The sequence below is a fragment of the Typopeltis vanoorti genome, chromosome 1 (assembly GCF_054136105.1).
Source record: "Typopeltis vanoorti isolate ZY-2024b chromosome 1, IOZ_Tvanoo_1.0, whole genome shotgun sequence".
NCBI classification, from domain to species: domain Eukaryota; kingdom Metazoa; phylum Arthropoda; class Arachnida; order Uropygi; family Thelyphonidae; genus Typopeltis; species Typopeltis vanoorti.
The window spans coordinates 169,663,462-169,687,809 of NC_143549.1; the positions used below are offsets into that span (position 1 = coordinate 169,663,462).

Genomic DNA, 24,348 nt, shown 5'->3' on the forward strand with positions numbered 1-24,348 from the left:
GAGAACCAGCCTACCAGTCCAGAACACAGAGGTGGGTGCCGTAGGCTCCAGGGGGTGGAGCTACCTAGTAAATAAATAAATCGCTACACTGTTTGTTACACTTTTTACTAAAAAATGAACTCACCACCTGTTTTAAACAAAAGTACACTACCTAGCAGTCACTGTAAGTAGAATCGTTACACTGTCAAAATCATGAAATATCATGAAAAGTATCTCAGGTGAAGAGTGGGGAGCTGATGCTAAAACCTTAAAAGTCACGTATACCTCTATTATCCGTCCCACGATGGAATATGCTTCGCCAATCTGGATGCAAACATCAGAAACCAGTTTAGACAAGCTTATAAAAATTCAGAAAAATGCAGCTAAAATCATATGTGGACTAAGGAATACAACTTCTGGAGAAATAGCAGAATTCGAATCCAACCTTGTTCCTTTAAAAATTAGGTGGCAAGAAAATATCACCAAATTTGTAGAAAAAAGAGCCAACCTTGCACATCATAGAACAAGTCAAACCAACAAACAGAATAAAGAAAAAATCAACAATGCATGAAATCATAGAAAATCCAATTCCCTTGGATTGTCCAAGTAAAATAGCCGACTACCCAGCATTTCCTCCAAATCAAGACAGGAAAAATATAGTTATCAACTCTGAAATAGGGAAACATGAGAAAAAAGCCTAGAAAATCCTGAAATCTTGAGATCATTAGCCCTTTCAAAAATGATGGAATATGGACCTGACTCAATAAAGATCTACACAGATGGCTCCCAAAATCCAAATGACAATTCTGGGAGTGGCGTACTGATCAATGGCTCTCATAATATAGAACTAAAAACAACTAACAGTATTGGATGCAACTCATTCTATGCAGAATAAATAGCCATTAACACAGCACTGCAATATTTCGGCAAACAAAACCTGAAGGAGTTTATATTTGTCACAGATTCCTTAGCAGCCCTTCAAGCTATTAAGAACTGCTACACTAGCCATCAAGAAATACTTAGAGACATAGCAAAAAACATAAACTACAGAAGGATTCTAAAATAATCTTCCAACGGATCCCATCCCATGTGGGATTAAAGGGAAACGAAACTGCATATGAAGTAGCAAAAATGGCCGCAACATCAAGTGATACTACAGATTTCGATCTTTTTAAGACCACCCAAAAAGAAAACATAAAAAGAACAATTCTTCAGGACATGAAGAATTGTTCTTTTTATGAATTGTTCTCACCACTGGTACTCAGCAGAAAATCCAGGAGCTTCCATCAACTCCAAGTTTAATCGCAGTACCACTACTATGATCTTTCTCCTCAAGACCAATCAAGTTTAGCAATGGCATAAAAGTCTTCCCCATCTGCCAAATCTGTAACATCGAGGAAGCATCACCAATGCATTTGCTAAACTGTATGAATATTTCCAAATGTGAACTCTATAACAACCCAGAAAAGGTGCTGTATAAAATACACGAACTTGACCTCTATGATCTGGTGTAATAATACCATGGGATAATAAAAAACAAAACAAAAAAACTCTGTATCCTGATGCTGACTGACAGCAACACCCTCAATGCAACTCACTACATGTGCACCATCTACAGCCACTGTCCCGAAAAAGCAACAAGGTGGTCCAAATAAGTGAAGCAACTGCATATAATGTTAACTAATATAAAATAAATTAAAAATATATAAAATATAACTAATATAAAATTAACAATCTGCATATAATAACAATTTCAGTTACCATTTGGCCTCCCACCAGTTTTGCCACATTTGTCAGATGAATTAGAAGAATATCTCAATCACCCTGAGAAGCTTCCTATATTTGATTTGGAGAAAGTACAAAAGTAGGTATTATTTGTGTAGGCTATAATGTTTTGAGTTTTAGAAAATTACTGTGAATTGTATAATTTTATCATAAGAATATTGATAAATATAAAAACTGGAACAAAGATTATTATTATTGCAGGTGAATCTTTATGGAGTCTGAAGACCTATCATGGGGGGGGGGTTATCTCACCCTATCCACACAATTCCTGTGTATACATTTCCTTGTACCCATTCATTAATCAGACACTTATAGCAGACTCTTGCAACTGGTCCCATTTATCACTCTCCAAGCAAAAAATCTGCTCCTACTGCTCTTACAGTTTTCTGGGATGACCCTTGTTTTGCTCACTAGCCAAGTACTGAAAAATTTTCACGAATCCTATAAAACCCTTAGAAACGTAAATGTTTGTCATATCTCATGTATCAACTAGCTTATACAGTTCTGCAAACTGTAGAAGCTAGTTGATACATGAGAAAACCAAGTGACCGGACTTGTGTGTATTCGGACCATCAAACTTTATATAAATAAGATCACATGATAACTTATGTCTATTTGCGTGTCTTTTGTATTTCACTTTCCTATTACCAAAATCCCCAAATCTCTAACCTCATTAGTTTCACTGAATACATTCCCATTACTACCATACAAAACTTATAATCTTTTCATCACAAATGCATAACTTATACACTTTTCCACATTAAATTGACTCTCTCACCTTTTGTCCATACTGTGAGCCTATGTAAATCATGCCAGCTTTCTGCATTGCTGTGATTAATTATTGCGCTGCCAAGTTTTGCATGAGCTTATACATTACTGTTTATTTTTTACATCAATAATATAAGAAATAATTCAAAGGGAAGTATTCAGTTGTTGATCAACTGAATACTTCCCTTTGAATTATTTCCTATATCATTTATGTACAAATTAAACAATAATGGTCTAAGCACAGATCCTTGCAGCACGTTGCTAGTGACCTGCTTTCTCCTGGATTTTACTTCTCCACATGTTACGCTTTGGTATCTGTCCATCAGTCATCCTCATATAAATATCACTTGTTTCCTATCCATCTATATTTGTCAATCATCATCAATTTCCTGATAAACAAGATGTGTATAGGATACTGTGACAGTACTACATGATTAAGTTTACACAGGTACAGTATTACTAATCTCCTATCAACAATTTTCCTCTAAATTAGTCTATTACTCATCATCACTCCAATATTGTCACTTCTAATATTTCGGTCAATAATTCTAATGACTTGAAAAATTTTGATTTTGGATTATAATAAATTTAGTTTAATCCTTTATCCAAGTGTAAGCAAACAAAGTTTGCACCTGGAGTATCTTCAGGACTGAGGCAACTCGTGGTAAAGGTGGACCAAGCTCTCATCACAACTTGTCTTAGTATCTCCTATAATGAAGCACATCTCCTTGCAGACATGTATAATGCTATGCATTAAGGGAAGGGCCACTACCTAGACCGGTTTCGACCTTTATTGAGGTCTCATCAGTGGGAGCAAGACCCAGAGGTGGTGATACTAAGGTGGAAGCAGTGGAGAAGTCATCTACTTCTTACTTATTAGAACCTTGGGCCCACAATCACACATAAGTTCATTGTCTATTTTCTCATTTTGAAATATGACTGCATAACTCTACTTGAATTGCTTGCCAGTCAAGAAGTTTATTTTCATGTTTAGTATTAAATGTTGTTACTTCTCCTTTCATTCCTTGATCATTATTGCCTAAATATAACATCCTATCTTGTGTATTTATTAGGATCTCACCTGTTTTAGTCTTTCTTGTCTCAGTAACACTAATTGTGTAAACATCACACTTTCCCAGTTCTTCTGGAAAGAAGAGCCTGTCAGATGCCTTTGCAAAATCCAGCAGTATCATTGTGTAGCTATCCACTTTATCCATCTCAACTGTCACTCTATTATAAAAAGTTTGTGAATCACTAAGGCATGACCTACTTTTCACCAAGCCATGCTTCTCCCATGGCTATCATGTTCTTATGAGTAAACTCATTCTTGAATTCTGTCTTTGACCAGTACCTTTATCACCACTCCTAGCATACTGATTGGTCTATAATATATTTGCTGTCACAGTCTCAGGACTTCGTTGTGCAACAGAACTGTTTTGTCTTGGGACTTTACCACAGCTAAGACTTACATTAAAAAACTTAGTCAGAGGTATTGCCAATTTCTTTGCATATAACATGCAAAATTATGCAAGGTCTAATATCCCATCTAATCTCATAGCTGTATACACAAGATGATGAATAGATAGTGATAAATTGGAGATACTTGGGATATTGGAGACTCTCCCATTATCTTTTAAGTACTTCCAATTCATAACTTTCTGTTCCCACATCAGTTCTTGTCACATCTATGATTGCAATATTTTCACCTGTGCAAATTGATCACTCAGTAACACAGATATTTTGTCTGTTTTTTCACCACCTCACTGTCATCAGCACTAGTTAAAAGTGTATTTCCTTAGTTATTCTTTCTGTTACTTGTTACATAGTGAAAGAATTCCTTTGGATTTCTTTTTGCCCATTTGGCTAATTTTTCTCATAATCTGATTTTGCTTTCCATATCATACCTGTCATCTTTCTTGCCTGTTCCTAAAACTACTTGTGAGCTTTGAATCCTTAGATACCTTTTACAACTTTTTTTTCTCTTTTTTTCCTTAATGGTGCTATTCATTGATTCAGGATGCAATTTAAAGCATGTGCTACTTTAAATTGCATCCTAAGCTTGTCACAGTTACCTGTCCTGTAGTTCCACATATGCCCTTCTTAGCAGAAGTCAGGGTGCAGACCAGATGATGGGAGTTTATTTGTCAGACCTCTGTCCAGACCCAGTCAAAAGCCTTAGAGTTATCAAGGGCACCCATTTGGGACCCAAACTTTTCCATGGTATTTGTCCAGATATGTATGACATAAGTGAGTGGATCACCTGTTGATTGACAGTGACCGAAACCATATTGGCAGTCATTTATTAGCTGAGAATTTTTAAAATAGCATAGCAGTTGAGTGTTAATAGCTCTTTCCATTACTTTGGAAAGAACTGTAGTAAGAGAAATTGGACAGTAGTTTTGAGGATACAGATTTTACCAATATAAAAGAGTATAAAAAGACAACACAGAATGGGAGTCAATTCTTGAGCACAGACCTTTAGGACAATTGGAGGAATGTTATCAGGGTTAGGAGACTAGTTGGTATCCAATTTGAGCAAAATTGTCCTGATCTCTTTTTGATGAAAGGACACACTTGGTATTGAGTGGGAAGAATGTGTGTGTGGGGGTTGGTTGAGGGACTTTGTCCAAAATCAGCTGGACAACAATTGGAGGAGAAGTAGGAAGCCAGAAGATTGGCCTTTTTCTGTGGGTGATGATACAACAGAGACATCAAGACACAACAGTGGTAGGAGCAGTGTTAGGCAGACGTTACAACCAATGGCTTTGGCTAGAGACCAGAATGCATGGCTGCTATGTGGACAGGATGCAAATTTTCCTGCTTTTAGCTCTCTTACAGTCAGTTTTTTTTTTTACATGTTGACAGTTTTCTTGCAATTCCAGGGCTTTAGTGCTTTAGTATAGGTGGATGGAATTTTGAATGCAAGCCCAGTTATAGTATACTCTATTCTTCTCTTATACAGTTTTTTGGCACACCAGTGGGAGAACCAACACTTAGTTATGAGACAGGAACTTAGGGTGGAAGGGGAATGAATGTTCCCTTGTTGATAAGAATTCTTTTTGTGATACGTTCAGCACGTATATTTGGGTCAGATGGCTGAAAGCAGTAATCCATCCAAGAAAATGCCAAGTAATTGCATGGATTTTCCCACTTGGCTTTCTTGTATAATGACATACGATGCGTGGGAGAGCGTGATTGTGTTTCATGGAAGAAGCGACCAGCACAAGATTGTGGTCTGAATTACATGTAGGACAGACTACATTCATGGTGTATTTGGTTGGGTCACTGGTGAGGAAGAGATCCAAGGTATTTGAAGAGTGGTTGGGATTGTCTGGTATTCTGATAGACGTGTATGGGGGTGTGTGTATGTGAAAAGTTCTGATAAACACTTACAACAAAAATGATATTAAAGCAACTCTTTTTATCTATCCTAAAAGAAAATGAACAAATTATTATTACAGTTTGATGAAACATCGGGGGGGGGTTAAAGGATTTTAAGATATGTTCTTTCTTGTGGTTATATCAGTTGCTTTAATATCATTTTTGTTCTAGGTGCTTATCAGACCTTTTTTTAGCCCTCCCCCCCCATACTATTTATGTAATGTTGGTGATGGCAAATGACTCAGCCTCTCTGCCTGCTTGATCTATACAATTAGGAGTAGGAGAGACACCTGGTGTGTAAATATTTTTCCAAGAAAAATGGCCTCACTGTTAGGAAAATTGGGGTTGAAGAAGGGGAGCAGTACAGATAACAAATGAATTTGATAGAATGGGGATGGGTACAGGGATTTTCAGCCAGAGAAGGTCAGAATTGGAAGATTAAAGATTGGGAATGCTTTGACATGGTATGTTGGATTGAACATATGCACAAACAACACTTTTGGGGCAAAAAGAGTCAAAGAGTGTATAACTGGGAAAGCTGAGGTGAGAAGTAGAAATTTAGGTTTAATTCAGGAAAAGTAAGTAGGGTTTTACAGACTGGAGATGAAAATCGATATCGTTGAAGTTTGAAGGGGGGACAACATACACCATATGCCAATAATTGTCTGCACATCCCCTGTTATTTGAAGTTATGGAACATTCCAGGTTTGTTAATAACATAAAAACCGGTGGACAGATAATAGGAAGTAGTATTTCATAGTAGCAGTTGAATACATCTGGTATGGCAACACCACGTGAACTTAGTGACTTCGAGAGAGAGAGGGGTGTCATCATGGGCTGTCACACTGGTTGCATGTCCATATGTGCCATTGCCACTCAACTGGAGCATACCAGTGAAATATAAGCCAATTAATAGACATCCTTTTTATAATTTAGTTTTGTTTGGTGTTGTAATACCATTAAAATTAAAATAAGCTATTATAACTTCACTGAAATTGCTTTTGCCGGAGAGGGCGTATGGTGGTGATAATTAATTGGAAATGAATTATTTAATAATGAGATTGGTTTTTAGAATTTGGTTAATAGAATTTGGTTCTCATTGGAGGCCAGTCCAAAACTAAGAATATTTTAACTTCTTCTGCTTAACTCAAAAAAAAAAAATAAATAAATAAAAAAAAAAAAATAAATAAAATAAATAAATAAAAAAATAAAATAAAATAATAAATTAAATATATATATAAAATTAAAAAAAAATCCCACTTATTTACCCCACTTACAGTAACAATGTATTATATATGCTTACAACCTTTTGCGAATGGGAATCGCATAAAAAAATAAATAATAAGTAAGTTCCTGTGTCAAGTTAAATGTTTTCAATACCAAGCAGTCTATGTCGAAGAGTGGTATTTTAATTCCTCAATATCACTTATAGAACTTTAAAAGATAAACATTTTCAATCTATTTGGTAGAAAGTGATGATAGATTGAAATCACTCATTTCATCATTAATAATTTACACAGTGATCACTTGATTGTTGCTCATTTATAAATAAATTAAAATATATTTTATTTCAAATCGATAATAAGATAGTAACATAAACATTAATACAACAGCATAAAATTATTTAGAAGGATTTTTGTGGGATATTGTGTATATGGTTTGTATTTTTACTCCTCCATTAGATTCTATCCTCGAATTCCATGTCCATCAGCTCTCTTCTCAGCAGAATTGAGTCCTTTGCAAACAACACTTCGAGTTGAAAGAGATATAATGACAGGAAAACTCTTAGGATTTAATGAGGTGAGGATGCTAAATACTGTAGATGTGCTGTCGAAAGTTTTTTCACTTGTTTATTTATACTATAAATTAAAGATGCCAAGAAATAATATTCTTGGTTTAATCCTTTATCCAAATGTAAGCAAACAAAGTTTGCACATGAAGTATCTTCATGACTGGGCTACTTATATATGCTTATCATTATACATGTCTGAAAGGGATACTAAGGCAACTGACTGGCTTTCCCTTTCAGTCATTTCTGACTGTAGGTGACTTTTTAGGCATTGCCCACAAAGTATTCCTGGTGAGATTTTTACAGGGTAGTTCACCATTGCTTTCCCCAATCCCCCAATTTTATCTGGGCTCAGGACCGGCATGTAGCTGGGACATCTTCATGACTGTAATCCATGTGTGTTCACGGGACCAGCTTGTCTGTTCTGTGGGATGAAAACCAGAGTTTCCGGGTGAAAAAACCTCATATCTCCGTATGAGACTGGCTAACTCACCTTTAGTCGAAACAGACCAGATAAAGGCTCCTCACGTCACTGACTGGAATTGGACCCAGGTCTTTCTGACCAAAGGGCTTTGTTTGTACTGACTGAACTATGGAGGCTCTAAGGCAATTGATATGAAGTCATTAGTCTTTACATACAAGTAGCCCAGTCTGAAGATACTTCACACTGAAACTTTGTTTGCTTACACTTGGATAAAGGATTAAATGAAGAATATAAATTCTTCACATCTTTGATTTAACTTATGTAATAGTTTTCTACTTGGTTACCGGTTTCGGGTGCCTGGGAGCAGCTTTTGGATCTGACTCTGACTGATGAGTCCTGAATAAAGGTCAAAACTGGTCTGAGTAGTGGCTCTTCCCATAATGCATAGCATTATACAAGTCTGTAAGGGTGTGTGTTCTTTGCGTTAATGAATACTTAGGCAATTGATGTGAAGTTATTAGCCTCTATATATATGTAGCCCAGTTGTGAAGATACTTCATGTACAAGTTTTGTTTGCTTACACTTGGATAAAGCATTAAATGAAGAATATAAATTCTTCACATCTTTGATTTAACTTGTGTAATAGTTTTCTGTTTGGTCACCGGGTGTCTGAGACCAGCTTTTGGATCTGACTCCAACTGATGAGACCTGAATAAAGGTCAAAACTGATCTGAGTAGTGTAGTGGCCCTTCTCATAATGCATAGCATTATACAAGTCTGTAAGGGTGGGTGGGTGTGTGCGTGTTCTTTACGTTATTGGATACTTAGGCAGTTGATGTGAAGTTATTAGCCTCTATATACAGTCATCTCTCTCGACTTACTTTCGTTCGAGTTACGTCCAATTGAAGATACGTCCGTGATCCCATAAGGGAATAAACATCGACTAATGTATTTACTCAAATATAATTTGCACTTTTTTTTTCCCCAAAAGTAAAACTAAAAATATATGTGGGGATTTTCGTTTTTAGGTTTTTAGTTTTTAGGGAAAAAACTGAAAATGGCTATGACTTTACAATAATCTCCTATTTGCTTACACTACTTCCGACCTCGAGAGCGGTTTCCCTGTGTGCATCGTCAAAGTCATCTAACCAAATAGCTTCATCTTCTTTCCCATTATTTCAAGCAAAAATTACCAGTAATTTACAAGACTGGAGATACGTAATGAACAATTGTGTTGTAATAGATTTAGCGGTATTGATATGAACACAGATGGATAAGAAAATAACTATTTATTATTCAGCATCTTCAGAGCACACAACACAAACTTTGTGTTATGTGCTCTGAAAATTATTCATGTTGTGTGCTCTGAAAATTATTTGCCACAGCAAATATTTAATATGGATGAGATTTCCTTGTTTTAGAAAAAAATGCCTGAGTGTACATTCATCCACAAAAAGTTAAAATCTATGCCTGGTTTCAAAGCTTTTAAAGACCATATTACGATTCTGTTAGGGGGTAATGTGGCTGGATATAAACTGAAACCATTTGTAATATGGCACAGTGAGAATCCGCAAGCCTTCAAAAACACGAGCCTTCAGAGCACACAACACAAACTTTGTGTTGTGTGCTCTGAAGATGCTGGATATAATACCAACGAAATATTAGCTTTTAAGTTAATAAATAGTTATTTTCTTATCCAACTGTGTTCATATCAATACCGTTAAATCTATTACAACATATCTGGCGAACACATAAGCCTATCCACGCGTAATGAACAATTCTTCACAAATGACTAATGAGAAGTGTAAGAAAGCGCGAAATGGACAGCAATGGTGGCCAGTAGAGAGAAAGCAGCTTATGAAGACGTGCATACGATTGGTGCGGTATTAACAAAAGATTGTGCTACTAAACGACAAAGCAAGCTGACAGTTGTAGATTTCTAATTCTCACCATCCGAATTCCATAATATCTGAAACACATTCACTATACATATCTTAGTTTTAACACGTTCATGATGGCGTGTGTCAAGCAAAACCATATGTTGCAAGTGCAACATATGGACTGGCAACAGTATGGTTTTGCTTGAATCTATACAGCAGTTTCTGTTGGGGGGAAGGTGTAATTCATTAGTTAGTGTCATTTTTACCCCAGTTGTCTCTAATTGCATTATTTGTTGAGAAATATATTACACAGACTGCAAATGTTTCTCTACCTTTCGTAAAGTAAAATCAGGGGTGCGAGTTATATTGGAGGCTTTCGAACAAGATGCAAGCCAGCGTAAAATAAAACGGTTTTTATTTTGCATCATGCGCAGGAACAACTGCATATTCTGCTGCAACCTCCCTCGACAATCGGCACATGTCTTCAACAGTTCCTCTGTTCCTTTTGTGTTTGAGAAATAGGTTATTTGTGTATTTATAGTTAAATATTTCGCGATATTTTTTTCAACATGGCCCCTGAACGCCCAATCAAACAACCTAGTGAAGAATCACAGAAAAGGAGGCGATCAATTAATCTTGAAATGAAGTTGCAAGTTATAAATCAACATGAAGCTGGTAAGTCTGTCAATGTGATTGCGAATGACTTCGGATGGTCTCATTCTACAGTGACGACCATTTTAAAAAATAAAGATAAAATAGTAGAAGCTGTAAAAGGATCTGCTTCCATTCAATCGACGATAGTGACGAAACAACGAAAAGGCCCTATCGATGATATGGAAAAGCTACTTGCATCATGGATAGAGGACCTGAACCAAAAGCCATGCCCCTTAGCACTAGGACCATAACTGCTAAGGCACTAAGTCTCTTCAATATGTTGAAGAAGAAAGCAGGGCCCGATTATGACTACAAATTCATTGCTTCTTCCGGTTGGTTCATGAGATTCAAGAAGCGTTTTGCATTGCATAATGTGAAAATGTATGGTGAATCTGCAAGTGCCGATGAGAAGGCTACCAAGGAGTTTGTGGAGAAATTGGATAAAATTATTACGGAAGAAAATTATTTGCCACAGCAAATATTTAATATGGATGAGACTTCCTTGTTTTGGAAAAAAATGTCCGAGCATACATTCATCCACTAAAAGCTAAAATCTATGCCTGGTTTCAAAGCTCTTAAAGACCATATATTACGATTCTGTTAGGGGGTAATGTGGCTAGATATGAACTGAAACCATTTGTAATATGGCACAGTGAGAATCCACGAGCCTTCAAAAACATTAGGGAAACACACTCTTCCCGTTCATTATCGGAGCAATAAGAAGTCATGGATGACTCAAAAATTGTTTGAGGATGCCTTAATCAACTGTTATGCGAGTGAAATGGAAAGCTGTTATGTGAAAGAAAATGTAGAATTTAAAATTTTATTAATTCTAGATAATGCTCCAGATCATCCACCTTACATCAGTGATCTTCACCCTGAGATCAAGGTCACGTTTCTCCCTCCAAACACTACTTCATTGATCCAACCAATGGATCAGGGAGTTCTTGCAGTGCTTAAGGCTTATTATCTATGGAGAGCTTTTTCACAAGCCATTTCTGCTACTGAAGGAAATGACCAAACTCTCATGCAATTCTGGAAAACGTTCAATATTTATCATGCTATTAAAAATATTGCTGTGGCTTGGGACGAAGTGACCTCTCAGTGTGCGAGTGGCATATGAAAAAAAAAAACATTAAAAAGGTTTGTGCACGATTTTGAAAGTTTTGAAAAAAATGAAGACGTTTGTAAATTGAGTGAAGAAATAGTAGGCCTAGCAAACAATCTTAATCTTGAAGTGAATGACGACATATTTCAACTCATAGAAAGTGCCCCTGAAGAGTTGACCAATGAAGAATTGGTCGAACTGGAGGAACAATGTGTTGCAGAAGAGGAAGAACGAAAAAAGGAAGAGGGAAAAGAGAAACAAGAGGTAGTTAAACAATTCACAGTGAAGGGTCTTGCAGAAATGTTCTATGCAGTTGGTGATGTTCTCAGAATGGCTGAAGACATGGACCCCAATGTTGAATGCTACTTATTAGTAAAAAGGAAAGTACATGATGCATTTGCTTGCTATAAATAAATTTATGATGAAAAGAAGAAGAATAAGCAAAGCACATTGGACATTTTCATCAAAAAAAAAAAAAAAAGGTTGCACCAGAAGAGCCACAGCCTGGTCCTTCACATAGGGAAAGTTATGAAGATATGATTGCGGGAGGAAGATTTCGGTGATTATTCTCCTCTTTTATAGTGCCAGTAATGTGTCATAAGTTCAGTTTTATAAGGTTTAAAAATTAAAATTACAGTATACTTATTATGGTTAAGTCCCTAACCCCTATAACTCTGTTGATTTAATGTATCGACTTCCGTTCCTTCCGGATGGAACGGAACCCGAACGCAAGTCGAGGGATGACTGTATAAGCTTTCTATATAGCCAGTCATGAAGATACTTCACGTGCAAATTTTGTTTGCTTACACTTGGATAAAGGATTAAACCAAGATTATATAATTCTTGTCATCTTTAATTTATAAAATGATGTACTGTAATAACTGTGAAAAAGACCCGATCTAAGTCACGTCAAATAAATTCTCTTTTAAGTCAGTGTTGCCAACTGTAAAAAGTATAAATCTTCATAATAGCAAACTGAATTTGCTCACATATGATGTCATTGTCAATCACAAAATACAGCTGTTATGAGTAATCCTGTGGGATGTACTGCATAAGACTTATTCACATTTTGTGTTAGAACTAGAAAAGAAAAGGAGAAAACTGCAGCTTATAAAGCAAATGATAGGAACAGAACAAAGGAAATGACAAGAAATCATACAAATTATTGATAGGAACCATGATAAAGCATATAAAACAACATGAAAAAAAGTACAAATGGAAACAGTATTGGGAGACATAAGAAAGAAAAAAACTAGAAGAGTATGAAATTATAAAAATGAAAATCCAGAATAAATTTTTAAATTTTGAAATATTACTTTAGAATTTTCACTTTGTTATCAAATAAAGATACAAAGAAATTATATTCTTGGTTTATCCTTTATTATTATTATCCAGGCCTCCATGGAGCCAAAAGACTCATCATGGGAGGTCGTTTTTAGGAAACACAGTGTTTATCCAAGTATGAGCAAACAGAGTTTATGTGTGCGGTATCTTCACAATTAAGCTACTTTTATATAGAGGCTAATAACTTTACATCATTTGCCTTAGTATCCCATAATGCAATGCACATTCTCATGGACATGTATAAAGCTATTCATTATGGGAAGGGAAACTTCCCATACTGTATATAGAGGTTTTGACATTTATTCAGGTCTTATCAGTGGGAGGCAAACCCAGAAGTGATACAAACATTGCAGTAATGCAGAAGTCATATACAAGTAGTGAAAAGGTGTCACACAGTATTACTTAAAATACTGTTAAAATACTATTACTTAAAATACTGATCAGGGCTAGTTGAAAGTTTTTTCACTTGGTATTATGTGACTTCTGCATTACTTCAACCTTGGTATCACTTCTGAGTCTGGCTGACACTAATGAGACCTCAATAAAGGTCCTCTGGGCAGTGGCCCTTTCCATAATGCTCAGCATTATACACACTCAAAAGGATGTTTGCTTTGTATTATGGAATACTAAGGCAATTAATGTGAAGTCATTAGCCTCTATATATGAGTAGCTTAGTCATCGTAGACTGCTTGCAATGTGAAAAATGGTAAAGTTATGCAATTTGAAATGAAAAGATTACAAGCTGTGTATCATGTTGATGGAGCTGTACTCCACTTGATAAAGCTACGAATATGTAGGTGTTGGTAGATAGAGTTGAAGTTGACCAGTGCAGCTCATAGAATTACTTGGTTATCGAAGAACCTGTGGAATAATAGTAATTATTTTTTTAAAAAAGTTATTAGCATAATAAATAATATATTTAAGCCAATTAAAACAAAAAAATACTACTGTCAGATTATACAGGGTGTTCGGGATAAATTTGACATATTTATAATTAATTATATTTTTCCGTAAGTTACATGTATTAACACACACTTCTCTTCATTTAAAAGTTTGGACCCTTCTTCATTCATATACAAGATGTCAGAAAGGATGGATAGCTGGAACCCACCTGAATCATGGAAGAGAATAACTTGTATCATGATGATTCGTGCCCGCCATCAAAATAAGGATATTACGACTGCTGCCCAATGCTCCCTGAATACAGTAAAAACAATCAGGCATGAACTAGAGACTTGCAATGGTGACTACGAGGATGTAACAAGAAGAAAGATCCCTAGCAGACGATCTGATTGCGTTCGTACAGCAGAATTCCTCGCAAATCTGCAGGAACAGGTATTGAAGAACCCTGGCATTGGAATTCGGGCTTTGTTCGTGGAGTTGCTAACTGTAGTCAAGCCCTGGATAACAAGGGTAGCCAATGGTAGGCCGTATGTATGGCAGCAGGATTCGGCCCCTTGCCACACCTCTGGGAAAAGTCAAAAATGGTTGTCTGAAAATTTCTAGGACTTCACCAGTCCAAATGTTTGGCCTCCAAACTCCCCAGACCTTAACCCCATGGATTATTTTGTATGGGGCGCAGTTGAAAAAGACACCAATCGCACTTCCAGTAATACAAAAGCCCAGTTAATGGATAAAATTAAAACAGTTTTTGCGGCCCTTCCCAGGGAGACTGTAGCATCAGCTTGTTCGAGGTTCCGAAGCAGAATTGAAGCTGTGATCGATGCTAATGGTGGTTATTTTGAGTAAATCTTGTTGATAGTATTGTAATTAACTCTGCCTGTAATGTTTGTTTGTCAATTCATTAAATTTAATAGATACAAAGAAGATTTTCTTTTTCCTTACGAAACTGTCAAATTTATCCCGAACACCCTGTATAATTCTGTCGAAACCATCCTTTTTATAAAGAAGTGAATGGTCCATTAAAAAAAAAAAAAAAAAGAGGATGAAAACCTCCATAGTTTTAGTATAGATGATGCTGTTTGGTTGGAAAGATGTGTGTTCAAATCCCATCTAGGACATGAGGAATCTTTATCAGTGCTTTTCAGCTGAAGGTGATTTAGCCAGTCTCATGTGGAAGGTAGCATTTTTTTATCCCACAAAACAGGCAAACTGGGAGAAGAATACACAGAATTACAGCTATACCAGACATGACACATAGATTAATTGCCCTATCATAAGCATTATGAGGTTTCTAAAAAGCCAAGTTACTAGACTATGACAGGCCATTGAACCTAACATGAAACTAGATGGGATGCTGTGATGAATGAATTTCTATGTGTAGAAATGAAATTCCTCAGGAAAAACAATCATATGGGACTACAAAACAAATGATGACATTTTAGTTTCTCTGAATTTAAAATCAGTAAATTTCTGCATGAGTAAATATAAACAGTAATGGTCTACTTAGAAGTATTATGTAAATATGAAATAAATGGGAAAAAAAAAGTTAGAAGACAAGAAACAAATGGTATGAGACTAGAGCATGCTGCTTGGCCTAAATCCACAAAGAAGAAGAAGAGGAACAAGTTCTGTAATGTAAGTTTACATATCTCCCTCTTTCATGAAAATTTCCATTTAGTCAGAAACAAAAATCATTCCATGAAAGAATCATTAAATCATGATTCACTGTTATTGTTTTAATTTTGTTCAAGAATGTGAGGTGACATTTTTAATTAGAGTGGATGAATGCATAGCTGATTTGTTGGTGCATTTGCATTTGGTATAAAGAGATGCAACGTGCTACAAACTTGATTTGGTACTGAAATTTTAAGTATCATGTATTTTTTTATAAACCTGAAACTGCATTTTATCTAAAATGGATTTGAAAGACATTTCCTGTAAATCTTTCAAGTCATTTGGAATATTTACAAGGAATGTATATAATTGATGCTGTATGTATTGTCAAGCTTGGTAAGAAATTACACTTTATATGTCGGTATATAATAATTTATTAGGTTAAAGTGGAGGATAGTGGAGCAACTGCAAGAACGTCTACTTCTTTGAAGAGAACTCCAGTACATCCATCTGATGCTCTCAGAGGGAGCTCAAGTGGTTTGTCATTTTGGCCAGATGGTTTTAAAGAACCAACAGCAGAACTGTTAAAGTTAGAACTGTTGAAAGAGAATATAGATTTTGAAAAAAGTAAGTAACTTTTTTTACTTTCTTTTTTTTTTTTTTGTAATGTTACAATGCGTGAAAGCTGCATTTTTCCTTTATATATCACCTCCCCTTATGAGAACTTGCAAAGCCACAACCACACCTTTTATGAGTAGTTACAAAGAAAGAAGCAATGGTTTGATATTTCTTGAGCAGATGGGGGGGGGGGGGGAGTTATGGCATTTGAGGAAATGGTAGAGAAAGGCTGTTCCAAAGGATACAGATAAATAGAAAGAAAGAGGAAGACAGGAAGTTGGTTCAGTAAATGGTTGCCAAAAAGCTTGTGTTTCTTATATGATAAAGGGCTTTGTAACATCCCATATCCTATTGCAAATAGAATATGCTTTTTATTAGATATATGAAGAGCCAAAGGCTTCAATATGCTTTTTATTTTGTTTGTTATACCTCCTCATGCCATTCTAAGTAGAAATGCATTTTTGGCTCTATCTTCTCATAAATATAACAATAATTTAATTATAACAAGAGCCAATAACGGTAATGTTCTAGTCATCAAGGAAACAATTATTTCAGGAAGCCCAGTATTTTATTATGTGATTATCATTTGCTGAAGCTCCAGAAAATCCTACAAAATTGCAGATGAGTAAACTAAATAACCTTCTGAATGAAGCCATCTTGGGGCATAAACACAGTCACCAAGATTCAAAGTTCATCGTACTGAATCTTGGATACTCTATGGTCTTCCAAAAATCCATATAGAAAAGGTTACTTTACTGACAAGGCCATTTAATTTAAGACAGCACTGGAAGATGCCAAGATTTTTACATAAAGAAGGCTTTAAGACAGAGGTCTCAGAAGTAGTGGTTAAAGTACTGGAAGAGTTGATAAAGGTCAGAATTGAGGAATGGGTGCATAGTAATATGATACATTTATGGAGAACAGCACAGTTTTGTGAAGGATACGTTTTGCCTTAGTAATTCACTCACTTTCTATAATAAAGTGGCAGCCGAGTTCAGGGAAATTGCCACATTAGATTCTGTTGGCAGTCCAACGTAAAAACTTTCTAAACTTTCGTAACAACGTAAAAACTTTCTACTTCCAAAAGATGGTTTAATTAGTTTGATGTAATTTGTTTCTTTACAAATAGTCCCCCTTATAGTATGTAAGAGTTATTATGCAAAGATTTTCCTTCAGATATTGTAAAATTATTTGATTTTGCTATAAATGTAGGATCCTTTTTCTGCTTAAGTAACTTTTACAAACAATTTGAAGGTACTGCTATGGGTTTGCCAGTCTCTCCCATCTTTGGCCAACTACTGTATGAAACAGCATATACTTACTACCTTCTCCTATATGGTTTTGATATATCAATGACATTTTGATATACCGAAGCAGCATCCATCATGGCTGCCATCCCTTATACGTAAACAAAACATTATGTGGTAAACAAGCAACATACCACCTCTCTCAGTCAAGTCCATCCCCATCTTCTTCAGGAGTGGCCTGTTTCTGCCAAAAGGGCTGTGGTGACTTCAGTTAGCATTTCCTCTGTAAACAGATAACTTTCTAGTTGGGGGAAATTCAATATTGTGTGGTTCTCTTAGTAGGATTAAGTTTAGTTCTTTTAGTAGGGTTATAGGTATGTCCCCCCCTCAATCTTTCGACATACTATGTGAGTGATAGCCATCAAGGGCATGCCAAACTTATGTTGGAGATCCAGAAATTGTGTATACAGGAACTAACTAGATAGTAATGCAAATGTTGAGGAGACTTCCTAATCAGCTGGCATCTGTTTTACCAATTCATGCCTGCAGGAGGCCGTGTAACAGTATACAAGGGAAGCCACATTATGGTGTGGATACCAGATCCTCTCTATGGTGAATTGCTTAAGAATCTCTCCTCCTTCAGTGTTTCCTTGCTCTTTTTTTTTTTCTCTCTTCACTTTTAAATTATTAAATTGACAGTAATCTAAATAAATATAAAATCACTGCAATTAAAAAAAAAAAAAAAAACTCTAACAGAAAATTCTCCTTAAAAATTAATTTGAAAAAACTCAAATCTTGCAAAAAAAAAAAAAAAAAAAAAAAAAAAAAAAAAAAAAAAAATTACATTCATTTTATCAATGTTTGTAGTATAAATGCCAACCTAAATGATCTGCATATCACCTGCACACATTCATACTCAATTTTTGTTTTTAAAACTCCAAATCTCTGCCACAACAACTATGGCCCATCTTAACTGTCTCCAAGCTGCATCCTGTATGATTCCTTTCACCATAATAATGGTACCTGTGTTTTTCTCTGATCTGATATTCCTAGCTAGATTATGTCTAATCTTGAATCTCAAGTTTTTGACTTTCTGTAGTATAAGATTTCTTTGTTTTGTTATGTACTGTATCATTCCTTGCCTTATTATGTCATTATTTTGGATTGCAGAAATGTTCATTTTTTGAACCTGAACATAATCATAAAATTATCAAAATGCCAATTTGTTTTAGAAATGAGAAATTTCTAGGACCAATTTTCTAGAGTTAATGACAGCCTCTTTTGTTTTGGTTAAACAATGAACAGCACACTTCATTAATGGAAGATACACTTTCAAAACTATATTTTGGCATGCATTGCATACTATGCAATGCAATTGGAAGACATATTTCATGTCTTCCAATTCATCAATGACAAATAACTAATAGATGGTTGAGATATCCATGTAGAATATGTGCTTTTTTTAATATTTGGACATTGTTGACTGGAAAGATTCTGTTGCATAATTATAATACCATAGATTGTATAAGTTGCACCATCATTTTGTATTATGGTAACTTTTTTCATGTAGTATGATCTTAATATTTTATGTACCCCCTGAGGGTACATGTCAGGATGATGATAGATTGCATAAGGTAGCACATTTACTTCCAGGTCTTCTAACCAAGCCACCTGGATTTGAGAAAGGAATGGCATTTGAAAAAATGGATTTATTGGCAGAAACATCTAACCAAAACTTTAGGCATCTAAATATTTCAGACATTTGGGCACTAGAAGACGATTTAAATGTTGATGCTGCAATAACTGAAAAACAGTTCTCTGATGAATCACTACCGGATAAACCACCAGAAGATAAGGTAACATAGCTTTTTTTTTCATTAGTTTCAGTTGATATTCACACTTCCAAAATTAGGAATTTAATGAAATGGAATTGTGCAATATCTTTTGTCTGTTCCTAAGTTACTTAAATGATACTTCATAAATACCTACAGTATATGTTCACTGTAGTACCTCCACCCCCAGGGACCACAAACATAGTTTGTTATAGTGACTTTAGAGTAAAAATACACACCCCTGCACTCCATTCCCATGAAACAAAACAAATCATGAGATAAAACAGATGGAAATTGCCAGAAATAGAACAAAATAAATTGTGAGGAATAATGAAATCATAGGAAACAGCACAAAAGAAATTGCCAAAAAAATGTAACAAAGAAAAATCAATGGAAACAGAACAAAGGAAATTGCCAGAAATAGAACAGTGGAAATCACCAGAAATAGAACAAATGCAATCATGAAAAATTAAAGAAATGGGAAAGAACACAAAAGAAATCACAGCATACATAACAAGGAAAATCTTGAGAAACATAATGAAGGAAATTGCCAGAAATTATTATTATTCAGACCTCCATGGAGTCAAGAGATTCATCGTGCAAGGTCCTTCCTGGGAAACACAAAGTTTATCATACCACTCTTTGAACTCATTGACCGTTCTTGCTCTCACCACTCTATCAGGCAATGCATTCCATGGTTCAACCACGGAATTCTTTATTTCTGATTTAGAATTTTTGGCCTAAATTTTTAACTTTAATTGTAAAAAAAAAAAAAAAAAAAAAAAAAAAAAAAAAAAAAAAAAAAAAAACCTAGATTTTTATAGTCTGCACATAATCACTGTAGTTAATGAAGATTTCAGCTGAGCAATATTAGCTTAAATTAATGTAATCTTTTGAAATTTAAATGTATTATTATTTGTCACCTCCAGTGAGTCTAAAGACTCATCGAGGGAGGGCATCCACTCTACAACTCTGTCTCCACCACTCACAATCCACCAACTGACCACAACTACACCAACGGCATCTGTTGCCAACCACCACCTCTAGTATTTCCACAGACAATTACAAACATCCATGCCCACGACTGGATTCAAACCCGCAGCCTTTTGGCTGGGGAGCAGATACGCTAACCACTCTGCCAGTCAGGCTGGCTAATTTTTTAAAATTTTATTTAAATTTTTTAGTACACTAATTGTAGCTGTCTTCATCATCCTCGAATACACAAATTAGTGATTTTGTATATTTAAAACTCAACTGCTTCCTCTCACCTCAGAACTTGATGTCATGGCTCAGTAATGGATAGAGTAGTTGTGGTAACTTTTCACAAAGAAACCAACTCTCTTATCAGGACAGATTGTCGCAAAGCACAATCTTGGTAAGTCTGCCAGGAGTAGAGCTGGTAGGGTGCAACGTGGCTGATAATATGCAGATAGTCACCTGCATTTTTTCCTTATTCAGTGGAGATTCCTATACTAAATTCTGGCAATCTTCACTATTCTTGAACTTCATCCATAGATTCTCCTGGTGATTCTTCAGCTATATCCGATTTAGGACTTTGTAAATGGCCATAGGGAGCAGCCATTGAGAGGGATGCAAGAGCTGTAACAGTTTGTTTCCTCCTTCTCTTTCTTTTCCTATAATGCTTCTTTTTAGCTTCTACAAGTGAGTATCCAAATAGTATGTGCCCAACATTTAATGCAAAGCCAATGAGAAGCTTGGATGGCAACAGTATGCTGTAAAACATCTATAGCTGCTTGACAAGATTTTCAGGTTACTTCATCTTCTTTTAATGAAATGCCATTATCGCCAAGAAGAGCAGGCACGCATTCCTGAGAACAGTTACAAATAGAAGACAAATCATAACCTCCTTCTAAAGCTAGAACTACTCTTCCTTTAGCTAACTGCATCAGCTGTTTAGTCATGTAGCTGAAACATGCTAGTGTTACTGTGTATCCACTGAATGGTGCAGGGTGTCCATGTGCAGCATCAAATCCTGTAGAAACTATAATAATCTCTGGGTCAAAGTCTCTTGCTATTGGCATTACAATCATTCTAAAAGCTGCAATATACTCTCCTAGTTGAGGAATAAGTGAACCAGAACAGGCTATATTTATGTTGAAACCAATCCCGTCATCTGTTAATTCTAGATTTTTATAATTTCATACTCTTTTTCTTGTCTTCTATTGTTTGCATACATACTTTTTCATGTTGTCATTTTTATGTGTTTTATGTATAGTTCCTCTGTGTTCTGACCTCAGTGTAAAATTTCCCACAATTTTATTTTATTTCTCATGATTTATCTTTGTTTTATTTCCTGTGATTTACATTCTTTTGTTTTATGTCTCCCAATTTGGTGCTTAAGGGTCAAAGCTGTATAACTGAGAGGAGACCTCCACATAACTTTTAAAGGAATGCAGAGAACCGACCAGGGCTTCTGACCTAATGTCCATTCCTCACCTTCTCGTGGTGCACCCTGTTGGGTATCTACCTGGATACTGAACAAACAAGGATGGGCTGGCAATTTAGAATTTAGATGGCCAAATTGTATTCTTATTGGCTTAAACCAATATAGAAAATGATAGTACAATATGACAAAATTTCATGCCGGCTGGGGCGGCACCCGGTTAAACAAGGCCCCCGTTGTTTTTGCCAGGGAACCAGGGCGAACAGCAAAAAGTCAGCTACTGGAACAAATCTGAAAGCACACCCCAACTCAACATCACCAGAGTTAAATACTATCAACATAGAAGCCTGAATGGCAAAGAAATGGAGCTAGCTGAAGAATTAGATAAGTACCAGATCGACATAATAGGGGTGACTGAAACAAAAAAGACAAAAACTGGTGAGATCTTTCTGAGCAATAAATACAAAATGTTATATTCAGGAAATGACAATCAAGGAAAAGAAGTAGTAGCCATAGTATTCAACACAAAATACGAGGCTAATCTTCTTGAATGACAGGCAGTCTCAAGTAGAGTGATGTGGGCAAATATCAGAAAGGGGAATTGGACAATGAGACTTATTTGTGCCTATGGTCCCACAGAAGGTTCTACTCAGGTAGAAGTGGAGGAATTTTTGGATGCTTTAAAAAAAGCAACTGACACAATGAAATAGCAGAGTAGGAAGTGATTATCAGATAAACAAAAATATTTTGGGAAAATTTGGAGAAAAGAGCAAAGCTACTAATAATGCAAATACCTGTTGGATTTCTGCTCAGGACATGGACTGGTTATTACTAACACCATGTTTCAACATAAAAATGTGCACAAATTCACATGGAGAGAAGAGGCTAGGAATAAGAAAAGTCTCATTGACTATGTTATTGTTGATAGTGATGTTTTCTCCAGGGTGCAGGACACCAGAATGTACAGAGGATTTGAAATTGGAAGTGATCACCATTTAGTCTTGAGTAGGATAAAATTCAATTTCATATTGAAAAGAATAACATGTAAGAAAGTTTTAAAGCGAATAAAAGTTGAGCAGCTCTCAGATGTGAACCGTAGACTAAAATACACAAAGATTATTGAAGAAAAAATGAGAGAGTTTGAAAACAGGAACCAAACCTTGGAGATTCAGTGGCAAGCCTTGAAGAAAACCCTGATTGATTCAGCCAGAGGCATGTGGTGAGGTTGTCTGCAAGGATAGAAAAATCAGAACTCCATGGTGGACACAGGAAGTTAAAGAGGCAGTGAAGGAAAAGAAGAAAGCATATCAAAAGTTCCTGGCAAATAAGTCCACTTTTGCTCTTAGAGAATACAGAGACAAATGAAAGAAAGTGAAACACTTTGTAAAACTAGCTTAACAAAAGTCATGGGAGGACTTTGGCAAGAACATAAAAAATAAATATCAAGAAGGTGGTAAGATATTCTGGAGATTGTTGAAGAAGCTTAGAAATGGAGGAAAGAGTGCTGTAAAAGGAGGTCGAGATGATAAAAGTGACATGAAAACAGGAGAAAAAGATATCCTTGAAGTATGGAGTAATTACTTTGAAAATCTGCTAAAAGAAACAAGCAGTGATAATAGCACAGTGGTAAAAAACACTGAAAATGCATGCAGTCAAGAATACATATCCATACTTGAAGTAGAAAAAGCCATCAAAGGTCTTCATCTTAATCTTCTTCAAGAAGTTCTAGTAATTTGTGTTCCATATGTTAATGGACTATGCTAACCTAGAGTTTATATAATCCCTTGTTCTTGTGGCCTGTGTTATTATGGACAGACTGGTTGTTTTGTTCAGATTTGTCTTGCAGACAATGTAGAATATATTTCACTTCAGAAGTTTGATAAATCTGGTTTAGCCAGCCACACCTTATCTACTAAGCATAGAATTCATTGGAATAATGCTCAAGTTCTACACAGAAGCTATTTTCTTCTGGAAAGATTATATAAAGAAAGCTGCAAAGCACACATTCACAGTCCTAACCTCAACAAAAACAATTACCTTAAACTTTCTCAAGATTGGGAAGTTATCCTTAATAATACTTCACAGTCATGTGTTTCATAAAATTGTAATTAATTATTTAAATTTTATTTTATTTAATTCCTTGTATTCTAATAATGCAGATGAAGTTATCCTTTTGCAGTTGATAGTGCATTTAATGTCATTGCAAAAATAATCATAATTTAAAATTCTGAATATTTTTACAAATTGTTTATGTTAGTACATTAGTACTTTTGGTTTCATAACATGTACATCGGCACTTGTAATGTGCCTGTTATTGATGTTATTTTGTCAAAATGAAATGTAAAGGATTTGGATAGTTGTGTTACTTTCAGAAATTTTATCATAGTTTAAAATTATCTAGTGTTGTGTTTTGAAAAGACATTCTTGTTATGCTAACGGAGACATGTCAGCCATTATAAGTAGCTTCTCGCTTGCCATTTTACATGGAGCACGCATGCTCGCCGGGGAGTTTGATACGTGAATGACAACTGACAGAGAGAGAGAGCGTTCAGTATTATAGTAATGGGGGAAAAACAAGAGAGAGCTAATGGAAGTTTAAGAATGCAAATGGAGGAATT

General features: G+C 35.6%; 1 protein-coding gene across 1 annotated transcript in view; it reads left to right on the forward strand.

The window, feature by feature from the left end:
• Nucleotides 1–24,348, forward strand: part of tst (superkiller complex helicase subunit twister) — a 362,155-nt gene that overhangs the window by 63,078 nt on the left and 274,729 nt on the right. Inside the window, exons 3-6 of the mRNA XM_090399997.1 lie at nucleotides 1,737–1,843; nucleotides 7,596–7,713; nucleotides 16,070–16,256; nucleotides 19,148–19,350. Coding sequence (XP_090256123.1) covers nucleotides 1,737–1,843; nucleotides 7,596–7,713; nucleotides 16,070–16,256; nucleotides 19,148–19,350 — 615 coding nt within the window. The remainder of the gene's footprint in view (nucleotides 1–1,736; nucleotides 1,844–7,595; nucleotides 7,714–16,069; nucleotides 16,257–19,147; nucleotides 19,351–24,348) is intronic.